This window comes from Pelodiscus sinensis, chromosome 4, assembly GCF_052426305.1.
Source record: "Pelodiscus sinensis isolate ZL-2025 chromosome 4, ASM5242630v1, whole genome shotgun sequence".
Lineage (NCBI taxonomy): Eukaryota > Metazoa > Chordata > Testudines > Trionychidae > Pelodiscus > Pelodiscus sinensis.
Window position 1 is genome coordinate 122,556,238 of NC_143055.1, and position 19,119 is coordinate 122,575,356.

Here is a 19,119-nt window from a genome sequence, read left to right on the forward strand (position 1 = left end):
CTCCTCCTCCTTACAACTCTCTTTTTTCATGACTGCTAAACTACCTGTCAATGGTTAGGCTGCTAGTGAACTCATATCACTTTCTATTATATGGATCAATACTAGCTCATTTTTCTTTTGCTACATTCTCCCATCTGCCTCTATACATCTATTGTGTTGTGTCTTACACATGGATTGTAAGCTTTTGGAGTCTTTTGGTTCTGTGTGCATATAGTACAAGCATAATGGGGCTCTTAGTCCACTAGAAGGACTACTAGGCAGGATGTTAGTCCAATTAATAGTAGTAATAATACATGGGAAACGACAAGAAAAGAGATATGGAAATAATTTGCATTTTCCAGCTTCAGGGAGATGAAAAGTATCTGTAGGAGGTACTGGACACCATTTAAAACACCAAGCTTCCCTGTAAATTAGCAATTTAACAGGTTTCTGGGAATGGAGAAGAAGAGAAAACATCTAAAAACCTTGTCAAACAGTACCGTGACACTTATTCCCAAGCCGCTATCTTTTTTGACTAGTTGGACCTCAAAGATATCTCCAGGTTTAAGAGGTGCTGTAGAAAGTTTTTTAGAATTCATTTTGTTTGCTGTATTCACTGAGGAAGACTCCTTTACACACATACATAAAAAAAAACAAAAAGAAATAATGATTCCTCATTAGAGCAGAAATTAATTATTAGTTTCAATTGTGTGTTTATGTGTGTGACAGAGCAGAAAGGGGTTAACTGGAAGTACTGATTAATAAAATAGGGCTCAATTTTTTCCTACTGTAAATGCATTTATTGTACTTTAATGTGCATAATACTAGGATGAATTTGGCCCATATTGGCTAACTGTTTTCATAGACCAGCATACTTGTATGCATTGGTCTTTTAAAATGAAAGAATCGTTGTACAATGAGGAAGATTGTCTGATGGAGCTGTAAGGTGATGTAGTTTCCCTAAGTTCAAAGGACATTTTCATTAACTGAGATCAAGGCCATTACATTTAGGAATGAATGTACAATGTCCCCAGTCAGTTTACTTTCAGACAGGTAGAGCATCAGGTCTCCTCTGCTCACTGAATGAATGTAGAATTTACAAATACGTTTTCTTTTTTTTTAAACCATAGCCAGAAGGACCCTTCTTCTGTTATGAGACTACCAGTTCATCACAGACAGTATCACTGCTTTCCCCTAATGCAGGTAAAAATCAATCTACCTAATCTATAAAGAGATCAATTTTAAACAGTGGTCTGTTTATTCAGTCCCTTATCTGCAATGCATTTGAAGCACAAAAGGGAATTAGCATTAGAAAATATGTACTTGAACATGAGTACCAAATGCATTAGCAGTTAGCAGTGGAAGCTGCAGGTTGTCCCTCCCTCCCTCTGCTTCCTTTCCCTCCAGCACATTAATAATCTATAGCAGGCTAGTCAGCCATGTATATGAAACTGTTTGAAAACATTCAACAGAAGTGGACTGTGCCTTTTTAGCTGCCTGTTGCTCCTGGCTGCTGGAATAAGTTGCTTCATCCATGTCAGAATCTCCTCGGTCAGAGTAATCCACAGTTTTCACCACCCCAGGCCTTTTTGCTTTTGTCTGGATACCATCTGCAGAGTTCCTTTTTTTCTCATTTGGTTTGGAAATGGTAGACTGAGAATCACTACAATGTTGCAGACCCAGATGGGCTTTGTCACCAATGTGGTTGCCAAAGAAGCCATTTGTTTGACTCTGAGACAAGTTGGCACTTTCAGTCCTGGAATCTTGGGAGTTCAGGCTTCTGTCCCATTTGCCCACAGACAATCCAGATGAACTTCCCGAGATGGGCCTCTGGTGATCTCGTGACCTGTTGTGTTCCTCTGAAGATGATTCTGCCTCATTGTCCTGCATTGATGAAGGTCTCCTTAAATAAGTCTTTGTTCCATTGGCAAAATGTATAGATGACACTAAAAATAAAAATCCAGCAATTAACCAGTAATATTTAGTCTGGTATAAATACAGAAATCATGATGACTCAGGTTAATTGTATGACAAGGAAAGGGTTAGCTCAGTGGTTTGAGTGTTGGCCTGCTAAACCGAGGGTTGTGAGTTCAGTCCTTCAGGGGGCCCTTTTTCTGGGGCAAATCTGTCAGGGATGCTATTTAGTCCTGCTGTGAGGGCAGGGGACTGGACTCAATAGTCTCTCAAGGTCCCTTCCAGCTCTATGAGATGGGTATAATATGAGCTAGGTGTCTACATAGGGCAATTAGATTGCAACATTCTGGTATGCTCTTTAATTCACACCATCTGCAGTATAGACAAGACTTTAGAAAAGCTAAATCAGACATTTGGTTCGTTGCTTGTTTGCAAGAGCAGAAGAAGTACATCTTGGGATGGGGAAGAAATCAATCTCTCCTATAATAAATGGTAAAGGAAAGAACAGAATTTGTAATATAAATGTAAGACTATTTTAAAATACCTTTGTCGAGTTTGTCCTTGGGCTGAGAGATAACAAGTGTCACATCTTCAGGAGCATTCTCCAGAATTTCTAATGCTGCATGATGACTGACACCTTCTAAGCTCATGCTATTCACAGATATTAGACGGTCTCCTGCACAAGAGGATTTGTTCAGATACAAACAATCCAGCATTTACATCTCCAGATTTTAATAAGGTTGTGAGGTATTATCTCCGTGCGAAACTCTATGCTCATTTTCAATCTTAGCAGTTGACATTTGTCAAAATCTTTGGTCAACAAAATTAAAGAACATTGTCAAATTGAAACCCAGATAAGTTTAAAAAAATGTGTTTAAATTAGTTTCTGGTCCTAAAATTGTGTGTGTCTTCCTGACAATTTTGGTTGGATTACAATTACATTGTTCTCTATTTTATAAACTTTCCTACATTCTTTACTGCTATGTGAAAAAACACAAAGGGCATGTCTACAATGCAGGGCAAAAGTCAAATTAAGATATGTAACATCAGTTACGTCAATTGCATAGCTGAAGTTGAAATAGCTTAATTCAGTTTTGCGTGCTGTCTACACAGCAGGAAGTCGAAGGAAGAATACTCTTTCTTTGAATTCCCTTACTCCTCGTGAAATGAAGGTTACAAGAGTCAGAGCAAGAAGTTCTCCAGCTTGAAATTATTTTAAAATAACATCTTGCTGGGTGAGTGCAAGCTTTGTTATTTTGAAATACAGTTAGTTATTTAAAAATAATGCTGATCTGTAGATGTACCCAAAGGGTGAAACTGAGTATTGTGAAACGATGAAACTTGCTACCATCAGTGCAGTCAAGCGCACTAAGTAAATACACTGAAAACATTGAGATCAGGTAAACACAATTTTAGGAATTACTTGTCACAAAAATAAGTCACTTTTTTCAGCTAGAATCTGATTTTGCATTGTTTAATAGAAATATAATAGCTATCAAACAGTGAAGTTAAACAATTTATTTATATAAATTGTAATAATTTTCATGCTACTTAGGACTTCTACAGAGCCTTTCATTTTCATACTCAGGCCCATATGCAGGAATTTCTGTGTGCGTGTGCACACACTTTTTTTGTAGACTGCAATTATTTTAAATATAAAGGAGTTCAAAATAGCCATGCAATGAGTGTGCATAAGCAAGGTTAACGAAAAATTTGAGTGGAAACAGTGATTGGTAAAATGATTTTGTTATAACATACTAAAAGTGTATAAAGTAATAAAGGTTTTATGGAAATAACCTTCTGGGATCTTGCTTTAATATTGTAAGTGAAAATCAATATTCCAAAATGTTCCAGTCTTAGTCTTCAGAGTTTTCAGTTAAGGCTATATATAGGCTAGTCGTAGTGAAATAGATTTAGGTAACAGCAAACTTTTCTTCATGACAGTAAGTTCACAGCAGTGTCTAAGACATGTTCATACTTAGTTTCCATTTTTAAAGACAGTTTGAAGTCCAGTTTCCTAGGGAACTTCCAGGCAAATATATCCACCACTTCATCCAAGTCCACTTGGGCTGAACAGTGGATGCATGTGTGTATGAAACTGTAATACTTTCAGATGAATTGGGGAGGGAGGCTCAGGCAGCATGTCACTCCTGCCTTCTCCTGGCTGCTCATGCTTATTTAGGGGACTATGAGGGCAGTGTGTGTGTGTGTGTGTGAGTACCTTTTGCACCACCTTTGCTATGAGCCTGATACTTTGTAACAAATAATAATTAGTCATTAATACTTGTCAAGTAACTATCAATATGTATGGTCAATGGAGAAACAGAGACATAGACATTTAAGTTACAACCTTCCACAGACAGAGATGTAGTCAATATTAGAAACAAGACTAGAATGAAGGTGTTTCTGGCCCCCCATCCTGTGTCTGGAGTACATCTTTCTCTAAGCACATAATTTACCTGGTTTTAAGGACCCATCCAAGTCAGCTGGTCCTCCAGGAACTACTGAGTGAATAAAAATTCCCAGATCAAGTTTTCCAGTCTTCTCTCCACCAACAATCTGAAATCCTATTTAAAACAGACAAACATACATTCAACAATTAATTCATTATTTAAAAGTTTGTATTTTGCCACTTGATAGAAAAAAATTACTATTCTAGCAGTATATGTAACACATAAATCCATGTAAAAGAGACCTTCAAAAGGAAAAGATTGCTGTCCTCCCCATTTTTTTTCATTTTTATGATACATGAAGAAGTCTTAAAGGGTTTAATTCAATAATATTTTCTTTTCTGCTTGATTTTTACCTAGAAATTCAGATCTTGCCTAAGTAGGTTTCATAAAAGACTATAGATGACTGGAAAACCTGGAGGACTGTATATCAGAGATCTGAAGGAAGTCTAATTAAATGAGCAAGTTAGAATTAGTTTTATCTATTTAACATGTTTGGGTTTGGTTATTTTATTAATGTTCATTTAACTCAAATATGTGAGTAACACTTCGAGGAAATCTCTTTGTTAAAAATGTAACACTATCCTTTCAGTTAGGCTGATGATCCACACATGGGAACTGCAAAAATTCTCTTCATATAGGCCTGGGAAGGAGCAAACTTGATTTTCTTCTTTATTTTTCAAGGCCCCCAAGTCTCTCTCTCACACACACTTACTTCTTCCACCTTTTAAGGTTGTCCTTAAGAGAGTTGTTGCAATATGAGAGTTTAAGGTTCACATACAAATAACGTTTCTTAGAATTTTCCCCATTTGGAATTACACAGTGGTGATACACTGAACTACAGAGTAACTTTTAAAAGGACATTGCAAAGATGGGACATGTATAAAAATTACTCTAACGTTTCATATGGGAATAATTTACCCAAGATCACATGTCAGTCACTAGCAGAACAGGGACTATAATCCAGTTCTTTTGTCTTCCACTACTCTGCTTTAAACTAAGAATTAATCTCTATTGAAATTAGGTGAAATTATATAGCAAAGGAAAGCAGTGAATATCTGTCTATCCATCTATCTGTCCATCCATCCATCTTCTAGAGAGTTTGTGAATCTGTATGAGAGTCCATCTGTCTATTTGCGAGTTGGTTTATTCAAGAACTCCTCTTAAAAGGAAAGAGCTAGGACCACCAAATTTGGCAGGCAGCTTCCTCTTATCCTAACTTAAACCAAGATCAGGTTTGGTTGTGCCAAGAAAATGGGAAGTGCTTGGAACGGGAATGTTTTCCAGAACATAGAAAGGGAGGGGGCAGAAAGGAGGAACACGATACTGCAGAGTGGCCACTGGGGACGGCAAGCATGGGCAAGAACTATATTGCAGAGTGACCACTGGGGGCATCCACACCAGCATCAGATTGCCCAGCCGCAGACAGCGCTCCACGTAGCTGTCCACTGGACTGCTTAAGAGGCCCTCCTGACCGAAACAGTGCTGGATGGGGGTGGGGAGCACCCATCTTGGAATCCCTAGGATCACCCTAGAGGTTGGGAAGTACAGCTCATCCTCGCCCCCAGGAAATGCCCTCCCTCTGACGACAGGATGCAGGGCTGGAGGGGTGGTGGCAGGGGACAGCTCCTGAAGCCTCATCCCCCTGACCAGTAGAAGGCTGGAGGGAAGGCGGGTATTTCTGCTGGAGGCCATAGTCCCCACTCTTTGCCCTGCCCCCGGACAGGCTGCAGGGGGAGGGGTGGCGTCCACTCCTCCCACCTGGACAGGTGGCAGGGCCAGGGGGCCCACTGGAGACCTGACCTGGCCCCCAAAGCTTTGCCTCCTTGACCAGCTGTAAGCCAGGGCCACGTCTGGAGTGCTGCCCTACCCCACTGGCCACGTTGCAGAATGGGACGGGGAGGGAAGCGGGGGCCAGCCCCTGGAGCCCCACCCCCTGGACAGACTGGAGGGGGCAGCTGGAGTCTAGGGATGGCCTGAAGAGCCCTGTCCCCCCAGACAAGCTGGAAGCCTGGGCCAGCTTGTGCAGCCCTGCCCCCCCCCCCCCCCCCAAGAAGAGCCAGCAACTGGAGAGTGCAATTCTGGTCCCCTGGGAGGAGCTTCTGCTACAGCAGCACCATCCTTGCCACTTCAGTAAGCCTCCCCTAACCTCCAAGCCCCATGCTCTGGGCTCCCTGCCCTGAGTCCTGCACCTCCAATGTCCTGTCCTCATTGCTGCACCCCTATGTCCCTCTTCCTACCTTGAGTCTCCCCACCAAAACCTTTGTTCTGAACTCCCCACTCTCTGCCCTCATTCCAACACTCCCCAGCCCCCGTCTGGAGCCCCCCAACCTTCACCCCACCCCTTACCCTGACTCCAGTGCCCCCCAAGTCCATACACCTGCCCCCATTTCTACACCCCATCCCCTGCCCTGACCTCCCACACCAAACCCTGTGCCCTCAGCCCCCACCCCCTACCCCCCCTTCAGCACCTTTCGCTGCCTGCCCTGAGTCCCCCCAACCCTCTGCCCTCACTCCTGCACTCCTTTTTATCGTAGCAAAACACCGAAAACCTTCAAATGTTGTCTACCAATAAGCTCTATCTAATGTTTGAATCACTTTCCTTTTTTTATGAATACAAACTTTTTCCCTTCTTTTTTGAAAAAGTCTATGATCTATGTTTTTTAAAAAAACTCTTACAGTTGCCCATGTTACCCAAATACACACACAAACCTGCCAGCCCCATTTTAGAACCATATTTACTTACATCATTTGGAATGACATTGAGATTATTTTAGCAGGTTACAAAACTAACGATGAAATTTAACTAGTACAGAGATTTTCAAAGTCCTTTCAATTGGCCAAAGCTGACATCCTCAAACATGTTTGTTCTCTCTCTCTCTTTTCTCTGTCCCTCTCTCACACACACGTGCGCACATGCACACACACATTTCAGTTTTGTCTTTCACAGTGCTACAGGCCTTTAGTAACTTACCTAAGCTATGTTTTTCATCTTTCTTCAAATTCACCAAGACAATCTCTCTTTCTGGTGAGGACACTATGGGCTGCGTTGTTTGTAGAGTATCTACTGAAAAGTCATAATTTGATAATAAAACTTATTGATTGGACATCTTCAAAATAATGTGCCTTTTATATTCATTTTTATACCACTCAATTTTACAGGACTTGTCTTATAAGACAAAAGGACACTACTGAATTTGATAGGCCCATATATGGACCAACCCGCACCCCAGGGCAGATGAATTTAGTAACTTCTCAAGGTCCCGTTTAGACCTACATTTTTATGATTCTATTACCTACTTCTCTCCCTCACCACTTTACAGCTGAATTATAATTCCATTCAATTATCTCTTTTTTAAAACCAAATAAAATGACTCTTTTTCCTTCCTCCAGGTAAAAACTTTCCTTAGATATAAAATTTAGGCCACAATTTGACAAGTTCTCTGATTTTACAACATATTGGCCCCATTCAGCAAAGCACTAAATCATGTGGTTGTGTATTTCATTTAATAAGGAAAGACTTAAGCACATGCATGACATTAAGCCTAGGTTAAGTGCTTTGCAGAATCAGAGTTACTGAATTCAGTGGGGGATGTATGTGGCACAAGTTTGTAGGAAGAGGTTCTAAGCTTCTTAACTCTAACACACAGACATACAAATCTCTTTCTTTGCATTTGCTGTCATTTGATAAGTTTTACTGCTTATACTTACAAGCTTTGAATACCCTTAGGCTACGTCTACATTGGCAAGATTTTGCGCAAATACTTTTAACGCAAGAGTTTTTGCGTTAAAGTATTTGCGCAAGAGAGCGTCTACACTGGCATGTGCTTTTGCGCAAAAGCATCCATGCCTGTGTAGACGCTCTCTTGCGCAAGAAAGCTCCAATCGCCATTTTAGCCATCGGGCTTTCTTGCGCAAGAAATTTAGGTTGCCTGTCTACACCGGCCTCTTGAACAAGAACAGTTGCACAAGAGGGCTTTTTCCTGAGCGGGAGCATCACAGTTCTTGTGCAAGAAGCACTGATTTCACACATTAGAACGTCAGTGTTCTTGCGCAAGAACTCCCCGCCAGTGTAGACAGGTAGCATGTTTTTGTGCAAAATCATGCCAATGTAGACACAGCCTTAGAGTTTATCAAAGTGATTCTTAAAGGGACCGTGGTCAATCTGAAACAGGCCCCAACATTTAGATTCTGAAATATATTTTTTTGAGACAAAACAATCCTATTCTAGTACAGGTGGTAGGTTGGAAAGGACCTATATATACTACCATGAAGGTGCAATTCCAGGGGGCTCCTTAGCTAACCCTATGCATATCACTAGGGGAAAAACCTTCTGACCACTGTGCATGTGGTGTGTGTGCACCTAGTTGGAATCAACATGTACAAGCAGTTGAAGTATAATACATTTTCTATGGAGTATAATACCACAAAACTGCTGTACCACAGAGAGCAGCAGAAGAGTGCCAAAAAACTCCATAAGCAACGAGAAGTACTGTGGCACCTTAGGGTATGTCTACACTAGCTCGGTAGTTCGAGCTAGGTGGGCAAATGAGGGCAACCAGAGTTGCAAATGAAGCCCGGGATTTAAATATCCCAGGTTTCATTTGCATCTTCCCGGGCGCTGCCATTTTTAAATCTCCCTTAGTCCGAACTCCGTGCCTGCGGCTACACGCAGCACGGAGTAGGTAGTTCGAATTAGGATCCACGAGGAGTACCGGTAGTTCGAATTAAAGATCCTAATTTTCATTGTGTAGAAAACTAGTCAAGTTAATAGGACTATACAATATTTGTATATGTGCCCCCAGCTCTCACTTGTTCCCCCACCCCTGCTGCTGCCTCTGGCAGCAGTGTAGGGAGCAGCTGGCTCTGTGGGAGCCAGTACAGGCAGACAGAAAGCTTGAAAGTTGGCTTATTGCATGTACCGGCTCCTGCCTGTGCCTAGGCTTATTGGTTAACCATGTAAATGGGTACATGCTAACATCCCTAACCTATGTGCACCCAGGTTTGTTACTTTTATGAGAAGGATATTTTTGGTTTGTTAAAATATTTTGATTTTAAAACAAAAAACAATCAAAAATATGTAAACGCAACACAAGGCAATGGCAAACAATTTCTAAGCAGAACACTAAAGCAACCTGCTCGCCTGTATATTATAACCTTATATCAGAGAAAACTCTAGAGATTAGTTGGTAAACAAAATAATAAAACTTTTTCCATGCTGACCTACAACATAAGCTTGACCATTATCTTCAATGGATGATGAGTCTGATTCATTTTTCTTTCTTTCAAGGCTTCTGCTTAAACCTGAAAAAGATTTTGAACTAAACAGGATGGGGAGAGAAAAGGAAGGTGAGAGGAAGAGTCAATGTAAAAAAATAATAGGCTAAATAATAAGCGTGGTAGAAATAAAAACTGATCTAAAAATGCAAATGCACTGCATAAAAAAATCAAAAGCTTTGGAAAGAGAGTGCCTCTTACTTGTTCAGTTTCATTGCTCCAGCTACTGACCCAGAATCAGATTTTGGCCTCTGCTGAAAGAGTCTTCCTATTAGTTCCTCCATTTTCTGAGAAGAATCTACAGCGCTAATAACATTTTTCCGCTGAGGGGAAATAGAGACTTGGCTCTGACTCAGATCATGAAACGATTTGCTCATGGCCCTGGGTCTTTCCTCCCATGAAGCTTTCTCATTCTTCTCTTTGGAGAAGCCAGGAAGTGGCTGAAAAAGTGACAGCTCAGAACAAGAGAGTCTCTTCAGAATTTCAGCTTCAACTGACAAAGGTCGGATGGCAAGCTTGTTCAACGTGCTGCTGGCCAGACTGCCCGTACTGATTGCACGTCCCATGTTAAATCCTTTAACAGACTCAGTGTGAAGGTTCAGACTCCTAAATGAAGCTCTCTCTGCAAGGAAAAAGGACTGATTTGCACACATTATAGTCCCGCAGTACACTTTTCCTTTTAATTTGACATTTTAGTATGATTTTTTTAAACATATGGGTAATTTTTAACCTTAGCTTATGAGAGTAAACTTACTATATGACTAAGAGGTCCTGGAATATCTAGCTCAGGGAGAAAGACTTGGATTTAATACTAGCATGCTGACATTAGCTTAGTCTATACTGTAGTCAATTCCACAGCATAAAACCACACAATAGTTCTCCTAAATTTCATTATTAGACTGAAATCTGCACTGCCACCACAGAGCTTTAACACAGCATTGGGTGAAATGACCCCAAAGGCCTACATAAGTATCCATAAGTTTAAATGCTTATTCAAAACTCTATTAAACACTTTGGCTGTGTCTACATTGGCACCCCTTTCCGGAAAAGGGATGCTAATGTAGACTTTGGACTAGGCAAATCCGCGGGGGATTTAAATATCCCCCCGCGGCATTTGCATTAACATGGCTGCCGCTTTTTTCCGGCTTGGGGAAAAGCCGGAGAAAAGCGCCAGTCTAGACGTGATTCTCCGGAAAATAAAGCCTTTTCCGGAGGATTTCTTATTCCTACTTTCAAGAAATCCTCCAGAAAAGGCTTTATTTTCCGGAGAATCACGTCTAGACTGGCGCTTTTCTCCGGCTTTTCCCCAAGCCGGAAAAAAGCGGCAGCCATGTTAATGCAAATGCCGCGGGGGATATTTAAATCCCCCACGGATTTGCCTAGTCCAAAGTCTACATTAGCATCCCTTTTCCGGAAAGGGGTGCCAATGTAGACACAGCCTTTTGGGTTTCTTTCATCTTGAAAAATTTCCAATAAAACTTCCAGTCATCTTCCCCATCATCAGCCTTCTCACCATCCCTCACCTTTGTCCTAACAAATCCTCACTCTTTGCCAACAACTGGCTGTGGCACTTTCCCTCCCCTTCCCTCTTTGCCTCCCTCCCACAATGATTCAGGTAATCCCTGGCTCCTACAATTTTCCAATAACCAGGTGCACTACCACTGAAGTTCCTGTTGCAGGGTACAGCAGGCTTGGCCGTCTCTCTTCTGGATGTGTGCCATTGCAATCAGGTTTCTCATTCTTTGGGATATCCCCAGTCAGAGAATCCCCAAAGTGTTTTGGCACAGAATAGAAAACAAGTGTTGTTTAGAGCCCAGCAGTGCTCTGCAGATATGCTGACTCCTATAACAGGATTCTTTCAGTAAGGGGGGAAACACTGGGGTCTGGAAGCCAGGCAGAAAGAGAAGAGTTAAATAAAGTCAGCTTGTCAGAACCCATTATAGACCAGGAAGCTCTGGATTCCATTGAGAAGAAAGATTCACCCATCTGTAATTTACATGATACTACAGTTCACAGACAGGAAATAAGGTGTTTAAGATCAGAGAGAAACCTAACTTATATAGTCCAACTCCATGAGATTTGATAGGAAAACTTGTTTCTCAATGGTATAGTACATTCACTAAATATTACTATTAAATACCATGGTCACCATTTAAAATCTGTTTGGTAAGTTACTACACAACAGTGGTATCTGAGATGCCACAGATTCACAGACCATGAAGCAGCTGTGGAAATAGATTAGCATTCTCTATTCAAAGTTTATAGACATAAAAGATTTATTTATCCAAGGCACAACTGGCACGTTTTTAAAGAGAACCACTGTGCACATTTGTTTGTTTTTCTTAAATGATCAGGTACCTGCTGCTCCAAGATCTCAGCTAGTGTTTATATCACATTTTTGTGGATTTCCTTGAATAACTATTTAAATAGCTACAAACTTCAAATCATGTCCTCTCGCTCTGCCAGCCCCCTATAGGACTTTCCAAAATTCCTGCTAAGATTCTTAAATGCTTACATACACTCAAATCAAGTCTTCGGTCTCTCTTTTCCCCAGGCTAAATATACTCAAGTCCTTGAGGTCTTTCCTCGTAAGACTGACTTAATCCTTAAATAATCGTGCGGTCTTTCTATGCACTTATTCAAGAATTTGAATCTCCAATTTCTAATCTTTAAACATGTGCCCAGTACTGTATTCAATATTCAAGTGTATTCTTACAAAGGTTACATAAAAGAAACCATTATGTCTTGATTTATAAATAATCTCTTTTCTTATGCATTATAAGGCCTTGTTATCTGGCTTTCTATTTCTGGCAGTCATCACACATGGAACTCCTTTATTTGAGCTATCGTTTTCCTCTACTTACATAGCAAGAATGCTGTTCAAGGTGTTTTGTGTACTCTAAAAGCACTATCTTGCACTTACATTAAAATCACATGCACTCTATAGTATTCTGCTTACCTCCTGAACTAGCTGAAATCCTCCTCAAGACAGTAACTGACACAGTGTGCTACACACCCTCATTTGCGTGTCACTTCTCAAATCTATCAGTAAATCATCTCTTTCAATAGCAAACAGCCGTTTCTGGTTACAGCAGTAAGCTTTGAAGAAACCCACTGGCATCCATTGTGAAACTGAAGAAAAGCATGTTTTCCTTGCTACATTAGCTTCTTTTTTGAACAAATGGAATTCTCTTAGGATACATCTACACTGCACGGCTATTTTCGGATACCTCCGATATAGCTACCCCATGTCTACACAAGCTGCCCGTTATTTTGAAATATTTTTCAAAATAACAGGCATGCTATTTTCGGCATCCCGGTAACCCTCATTCCACGAGGGTTCAGGGATAACTTGAAATAGCGCATTATTTCAAAATTTGGCACTGTGTAGATACGCGAAATTTTAAAATAAGCTACTTCGAAATAAGTTTGAAATAAGTATGCAAGTTGCATAGCACAAATTACATATCTTATTTAGGATGCTGTGTAAACGCACGCTTAGATACTTATTTTACTTCTTTCTGGGTATATCTACATTGCATTCCTCCTTCAAGAGAGGAATGCAAATGCAGACAAACGAAATTGCAAATGAAGCGCAGATTTGAATTTCCCACGCTTCATTTGCATAATGGCGTCCGGCCGCTTTTCTGAAATACCGTATTTTGAGAAAAAAAGCGGTTATTTCAAAAAGAAACTCTTCCTTCGAAATAACCCTTACTCCTTTAAAAATGAGGTTTAAGAGTTATTTCGAAGGAAGGGGTTCTTTTCTAAATAACCACGTGTGGACTGCGTTTTTTTTCTCGAAATACGGTATTTTGGAAAAGCGGCCGGATGCCATTATGCAAATGAAGCATGGGAAATTCTAATCCGTGCTTCATTTGCAATTTAAATTTGTCTGCATTTGCGTTCCTCTCTCGAAGGAGGAATGCAATATAGACATACCCTCTGAGAAATGACGGGTGAAGTCGCAGGCCTTTGAATTCACAGAAGGCTCTTGTGCACACAAGCAAAATAAATCTATTAGTCTCCAGACTCCCACAGCAAGAGATCAGAATTTATACAGCAATGGGACCAGATTCTGTTCTCAGACTGCTGTAAAGCTGGAGTAGAGCAATTGGCTGTATAAAGGAGATGTCTCTGCAGACTGAAAAATAAAGTAAGAAAAAACAAAACCATCTCTGGAAAGCCAGTGGACCAACCAGATGTGTTCCAGTTAAAAGTCAAATAAATACTGCTTATCTATTTCAATGACAAGAGCATTGTTTAATCCCCCTCCCTTCCCTGCCAATTTAAGATACTAATCTACAAAGGAATCATTTTCTTGTGTCTTAGCCACTCACTTTAAGATTAATGGGAAACTACTTTCTGAAGAAACCAACTCACATAGTACTTTTTTTGATAATGGACTAAATGTTTTAATTAGCATATAAATTGGACACTCCACAGCTTAAGACATATGGTGTTATGGATTCCTTCCTCTCCCATTTGCATTCATGTGGATCACCTCTCCTATCTACAAGCACACATCACCCTTGCAGTAACTACTGAAATTGTTCCAATTAAAAAGCAGTAATAGGAAAGTATTTTTAGCGTTCTGTTACACAAATGTAGTGGCTGAAGTAAGAGTTGACCAGCCAACTCTCTTTGGACCACAGCTTAAAAACTGCTGACCTACTACACTTTCTTTAGAATATAGAAATACACGTATGGGGTTCAGTGGAATCACTACAGTATTGGAACTATTATTTTCATACAAATATACACAGCCATCATTCTAAAAACAGGAAAGTCACAATCCTTACCAATGTCCTGAGTGTCTTGATTGCTCTGTCTGGCTCTCATCTGGAGCTGGAATTTATGCTGAGAAGAGCAGAGGTGCAGAAGGTATTGGCAAGTTTTACTAGTGTCAGTTTGGAATGCATGCTTTATACCATCGGATATGTTCTGCAGGGTTATCTTCTTTTTCTATTAGATGAAAAATAGGTTATGAAGGCATTTCTATTTTTCAGCCTTGAGAGAATATAATGTGTTTTTTTACAAACAGGTGTCAGGAAATAAGGTTTATTAAAGCAAATTGCATTAACCAGATGAATTTTTAACATAAATTGTATACATTTAAAGAAACTGTTACTTATCTTTTGTAACTCTTGTTTTTTGCAATGTGTTTCTCATCTCCATTTCAATGTCTCTCTGTGTGTGTGTGTGTGTTTGTGTGTGTGTGTACACACATGTGCAAGATCATCGGAAAGTTTTTACCTTAGCATTATCTGTAGGGTCAGCTGTGGAGCCCCGTGGCATGGGGACATTAAGCAAGTGCATATAAGACCCTGTCAACCTCCCGCCTTCTCAGTTGCTTTTTGCTGGAACCTTCTGACAGAGGAGATGTGGGTGGAATTTGGAATGGACATGAGCAACATATCTTGAATAAAAAACAGTTACAAAAAGTAAGTAACTTTCTTCTTTAGGTGATTGCTCATGTGCATTCCAACAGGTGACTTACCAGCTGTTCCCTTGGAGGAGGGATTGGAAGCCATCTTGTGGCAAAAGTGAGGACCGCCCTGTTGAATGCTATGTCATCTCATGTATGCTGCATGATGGCATAGTGAGATGTGAAGGTGTGCACAGACAACCATGTTACCACTCAGTATATGTGTCCACTCTGGAGGAATGCTGCTTAGGAAGTCTGGGCTTTAGTAGAGAGAGCAGTCAGCAGAGCAGGCGGCATCTTCACTAAGTCATAACATGTTCTGATACAGGATGTGATCCAATTGGAAAGTCACTGAGAGGAGATAGGGAGACCTTTCATTCTCTCTGACAGTGCAATAAAGAGTTTGTGGTTACTTTCTAAATGGCTTTGTCTGTTCTGTATGAAACACGAGGGTGCACCAAATGTCCAGAGAGTACAACACATACTTTCTAGCACTGATATGAGGCTTTGGGTAGAAGATAGCAGGAAGATAGTCTAGTTGATGTGAAAATTAGAGGCCACCTTAGACATAAAGGCTGGGTGCGACCATAAATGTACTTTGGCCTTATAAAATGCAATGTAAGGGCCCTCTGAGGTGAGAGCCCTGAAATCTGAGACCCTCCTGGCAGAGGTTATAGCTACCAGGAAGGCTGCCTTTCATGACAAGTATGACAAAGGACAGGTGGCCAGAGGATCAAAAAGAGGATCCATCAGTTTTGTGAGCACAAGGTTCAAGTCCAACTGGGGGAATTGCTGCCTGACCTGAGGGTATAGCCTGTTTAGCCCCTTTAGAAAATGGGTTACCACTGTGGTCTGTCAACACATATCTACCATGACTCCCTTTGTAAAATGAGTGGAAACCCTTAGGGTATGTCTACACTAGCCCCCTAGTTCGAATTAGGGTGGCTAATGTAGGCGTTCAAACTTGCAAATGAAGCCCGGGATTTAAATATCACCTAATTGCAGGAGGAGTAACAGTTAATCCGAACGAAGGACTTAGTGCGGGTTAACTTCTGACTGCCGTGTGTAGCCGCGGGCAGTCAGTTCGAACTAAGGGGATTTAAAAATGGCACCTGCCTGGGAACATGCAAATGAAGCCCGGGATATTTAAATCCCGGGCTTCATTTGCAAGTTTGAATGCCTACATTAGCCACCTTAGTTTGAACTAGGGGACTACTGTAGAGATACCCTTATAGAAGACAGTGCCAGCCCTTGCTACTTTAACTGCAGAAGGTAGCCTAGGACTATGGATATGGAGGACCCTTGGGGGCTAGAGGCCCTTGTGACGAGGAGAGAAAAGAGAACAGTTTTCATTTGGATTGGTACAAAGTATAGTAGGTGGCTTTCTGCTTCCCATGAGGACCCTATGGACTGGACTGAAGCAGCCCAGCTCAGTGGGGTTCAACCATGGAGCATTCATGATTTGAGGTGGAAGGACTCCAGGTTGGGGTGATGGAGCCTGCCATACTCCTGAGTGATGAGGTTCCCGCAGAGAGGAAGGGTTACAGGAATGGCTATGGAGAGGCTCATCAACAGGGCAAACCAATGGTGTCTGGGCCACACCTATGCTATCAGGATGACTGAGGCCCTGTCCATTTTGTTTTTGAGGAGGACTCTGAATCAGAAGGAACAGTGAGAAGGCGTAAAGTGTGGTGTCCATAAGGAGGTGAAATGCATCTGACAGTGAGCTGGGACTGCTGCCTAGGAAGAAGCACTTGCGACTGACCCTCATTGGGCACCTGCGGTTGACCCTCATAGTGAAAAGGTCTACTAGGGGAAATTACCACTTCTGGAAAGATGGGTAACAGAATGTCTGCCCCAAGAGAGCATTTGTGTTTGGAGAATGATCGACTGAGTTAGTCTGCCAGCCCATTGAGTATCCATGGGAGGAATGAGGTTTGCGGTATTATAGCATTGGGGATTCAAAATTCTAATAGCATCAGGGCTTCCTGGCACAGGTAAGAGGAGTGAGCACCATCCTGCTTGTTCACACAGAACATTGGAATGGTGTTGATCATGAACAATTCCATGCATATGCTCCTCAAATGCTCTTTACGATCTGGAAAGCAAGGTGAAAGGCCCATTGTTCCCTCACATTTATGTGCAGGTACAGCTTGTCCTGGGACCAAATACCTTGAGTCTGTAGTTGTAGCAGAAGAGTCCATTATCAACTGTGAGGGGCTCAGTTTGTAAACGGGAACTTCTGCACAAACTACATGGCACTGTAGCCACCTGCGGAGTGTTTGAAGAATATGGGATGGCAGGCTTACTGTACTGACCAATGGGTCTTTGTATGGTTTGTAAACCCATGAAAATCAGTCTTGTAGGGGCATGAGGCAAATATAGAGATGCTGTTGTGTGCCCTAAACAGCCTCAGGCACGTTCTGGCCATGGCTGTGGGAAGCTGAGGTTCTGGATGAGTAGGCTGAGGGGCTGCAAGTGCATGACACTCTGTCAGTGTTTCAAAAGGCTCCTATGAACTCTGTATGTTGGGTTGGAATTAGAGTGGATTTGGAAGTGTTCATGATAAGGCCCAGCCTCCAGCTAAAGCCACATGTTCTGTTACCGGAGTGTGTGAGTCAGTCTTGATGAACTAATCATCCAGGTAAAGGAAAATATGAACGTGGCACTTGTGCGGGAATGCAGGTACAACCAACATGCATTTTGTAAAGACTCTTGGGGAAGTCAAGAGGCTTAAGGGCAACACCTGGAATTGATAATGCTGGTCTTGGACCACAAAGCACAGGAACTGTTTATGGGAAGGGATAACTGAGATATGGAAATATGTGTCCTTCATGTTGAGAGCAACATACTAGTCCCCCGGATCTAGGCAGGATAACGGTGACCAGAGACACCATATAAAAGCATATTTTCTTGATAAATGCAGTGAGGTTCCTCAAGTAATAGTTCCTCAGTAGTGACAGATGGCAGAACAAGGAGCAATGGTCTCAAGTTACAGTGGGGGAGGTGAAAAACTATTTCACTAGGAGGGTGGTGAAGCACTGGAACGGGTTACCTAGGGAGGAGGTGGAATCTCCATCCCTAGAGGTTTTTAAGTCTCGGCTTAACAAAGCCCTGGCTGGGATGATTTAGTTTGGGTTGTTCCTGCTTTGGGCAGGGGGCTGGACTTGATGACTCCTGAGGTCTCTTCCAGCCCTATGATTCTATGATTCTAAGTCTAGTATGGGCCTGAGGCCTCCTTTTACTTGTGTATAAGGAAGAATCTGGGGTAGAAACTCCTTGCCCCTGAACTCCCAAGGAACCTCCTCTATCACCACAAAGGCTAGGAGTACTCGGTGACAGGCCAAGGGGTGCTGACCCGAAAGGTGCTGGGGAAATGCCAAGTCCTTTGGAATTGTGGTAATTTTCCCTGGTGCTTTCTAGGCCATGCCGCTGTCAATGCTGCCATGAGAGGTTCTGCCATCATTGGTGTTGCTGTCAGCATTGCCACGCTCCATGGTGCTGCAGTCATTGGTGCCAAAACTAACAGCGTCACAAGCACCGAAGCTGCAGTTAGTGGTGCTGCGGTGGTCATCGAGGTTACTAGTGGTGCCAATGATGAGGGTTTCTCCAATGATGGAGCCAACCATGGTGCCCTTATTTGCAAAGCATGCGGCATCTGAGCTGGTGCCATTTCTGACTGGCATGAGACTGCCCTTGCTGCAGGCTGTGATGTCAATTGGGTTGTCATGATGATAAGCTCTCTGGTGACCGTGACAGTGTCTGGCATTGATGCTAGATCAATGTCCTCCTCTAGGTGGTCTCCACCCAAGAAGATTAGGACCGCTGGGCTCAACAGTTGGGCCAGAGTCAACAGTGTCATGAGTAGTGGTACTGCATGTGGGTGCCCCTGAGCTGGGCTTGCCCCACTTGGTACTTTGTGCAGTGCCTTAACTGGCCTCTGTCCACTTTTCTTTCCTTGATTGGTACCGGGGAATGGGAGCTGTGCCGCACACTCAGCCCTGCATGGTTAGGGGAGCGGTGCCTCTAGCCCAAGTGCTTCCTCAGCACTGGGTCTTGCATGGAGGCCAG

The 19,119-nt window shown here is 42.1% G+C and overlaps 1 protein-coding gene across 15 annotated transcripts in view; it reads right to left on the reverse strand.

The window, feature by feature from the left end:
• Positions 1 to 19,119, reverse strand: part of PTPN13 (protein tyrosine phosphatase non-receptor type 13) — a 236,856-nt gene that overhangs the window by 82,947 nt on the left and 134,790 nt on the right. For 12 of the 15 annotated variants that reach the window (XM_075929548.2, XM_075929544.2, XM_075929542.2 and 9 more), the window contains 8 exons: positions 14,423 to 14,585; positions 9,822 to 10,242; positions 9,567 to 9,664; positions 7,318 to 7,410; positions 4,353 to 4,460; positions 2,438 to 2,569; positions 1,465 to 1,925; positions 465 to 608 (listed from right to left, as the gene is read on the reverse strand). In XM_075929548.2, coding sequence (XP_075785663.2) covers positions 465 to 608; positions 1,465 to 1,925; positions 2,438 to 2,569; positions 4,353 to 4,460; positions 7,318 to 7,410; positions 9,567 to 9,664; positions 9,822 to 10,242; positions 14,423 to 14,585 — 1,620 coding nt within the window. The remainder of the gene's footprint in view (positions 1 to 464; positions 609 to 1,464; positions 1,926 to 2,437; positions 2,570 to 4,352; positions 4,461 to 7,317; positions 7,411 to 9,566; positions 9,665 to 9,821; positions 10,243 to 14,422; positions 14,586 to 19,119) is intronic. The other 3 variants (XM_075929556.2, XM_075929546.2, XM_075929553.2) reach the window with 3 other exon arrangements.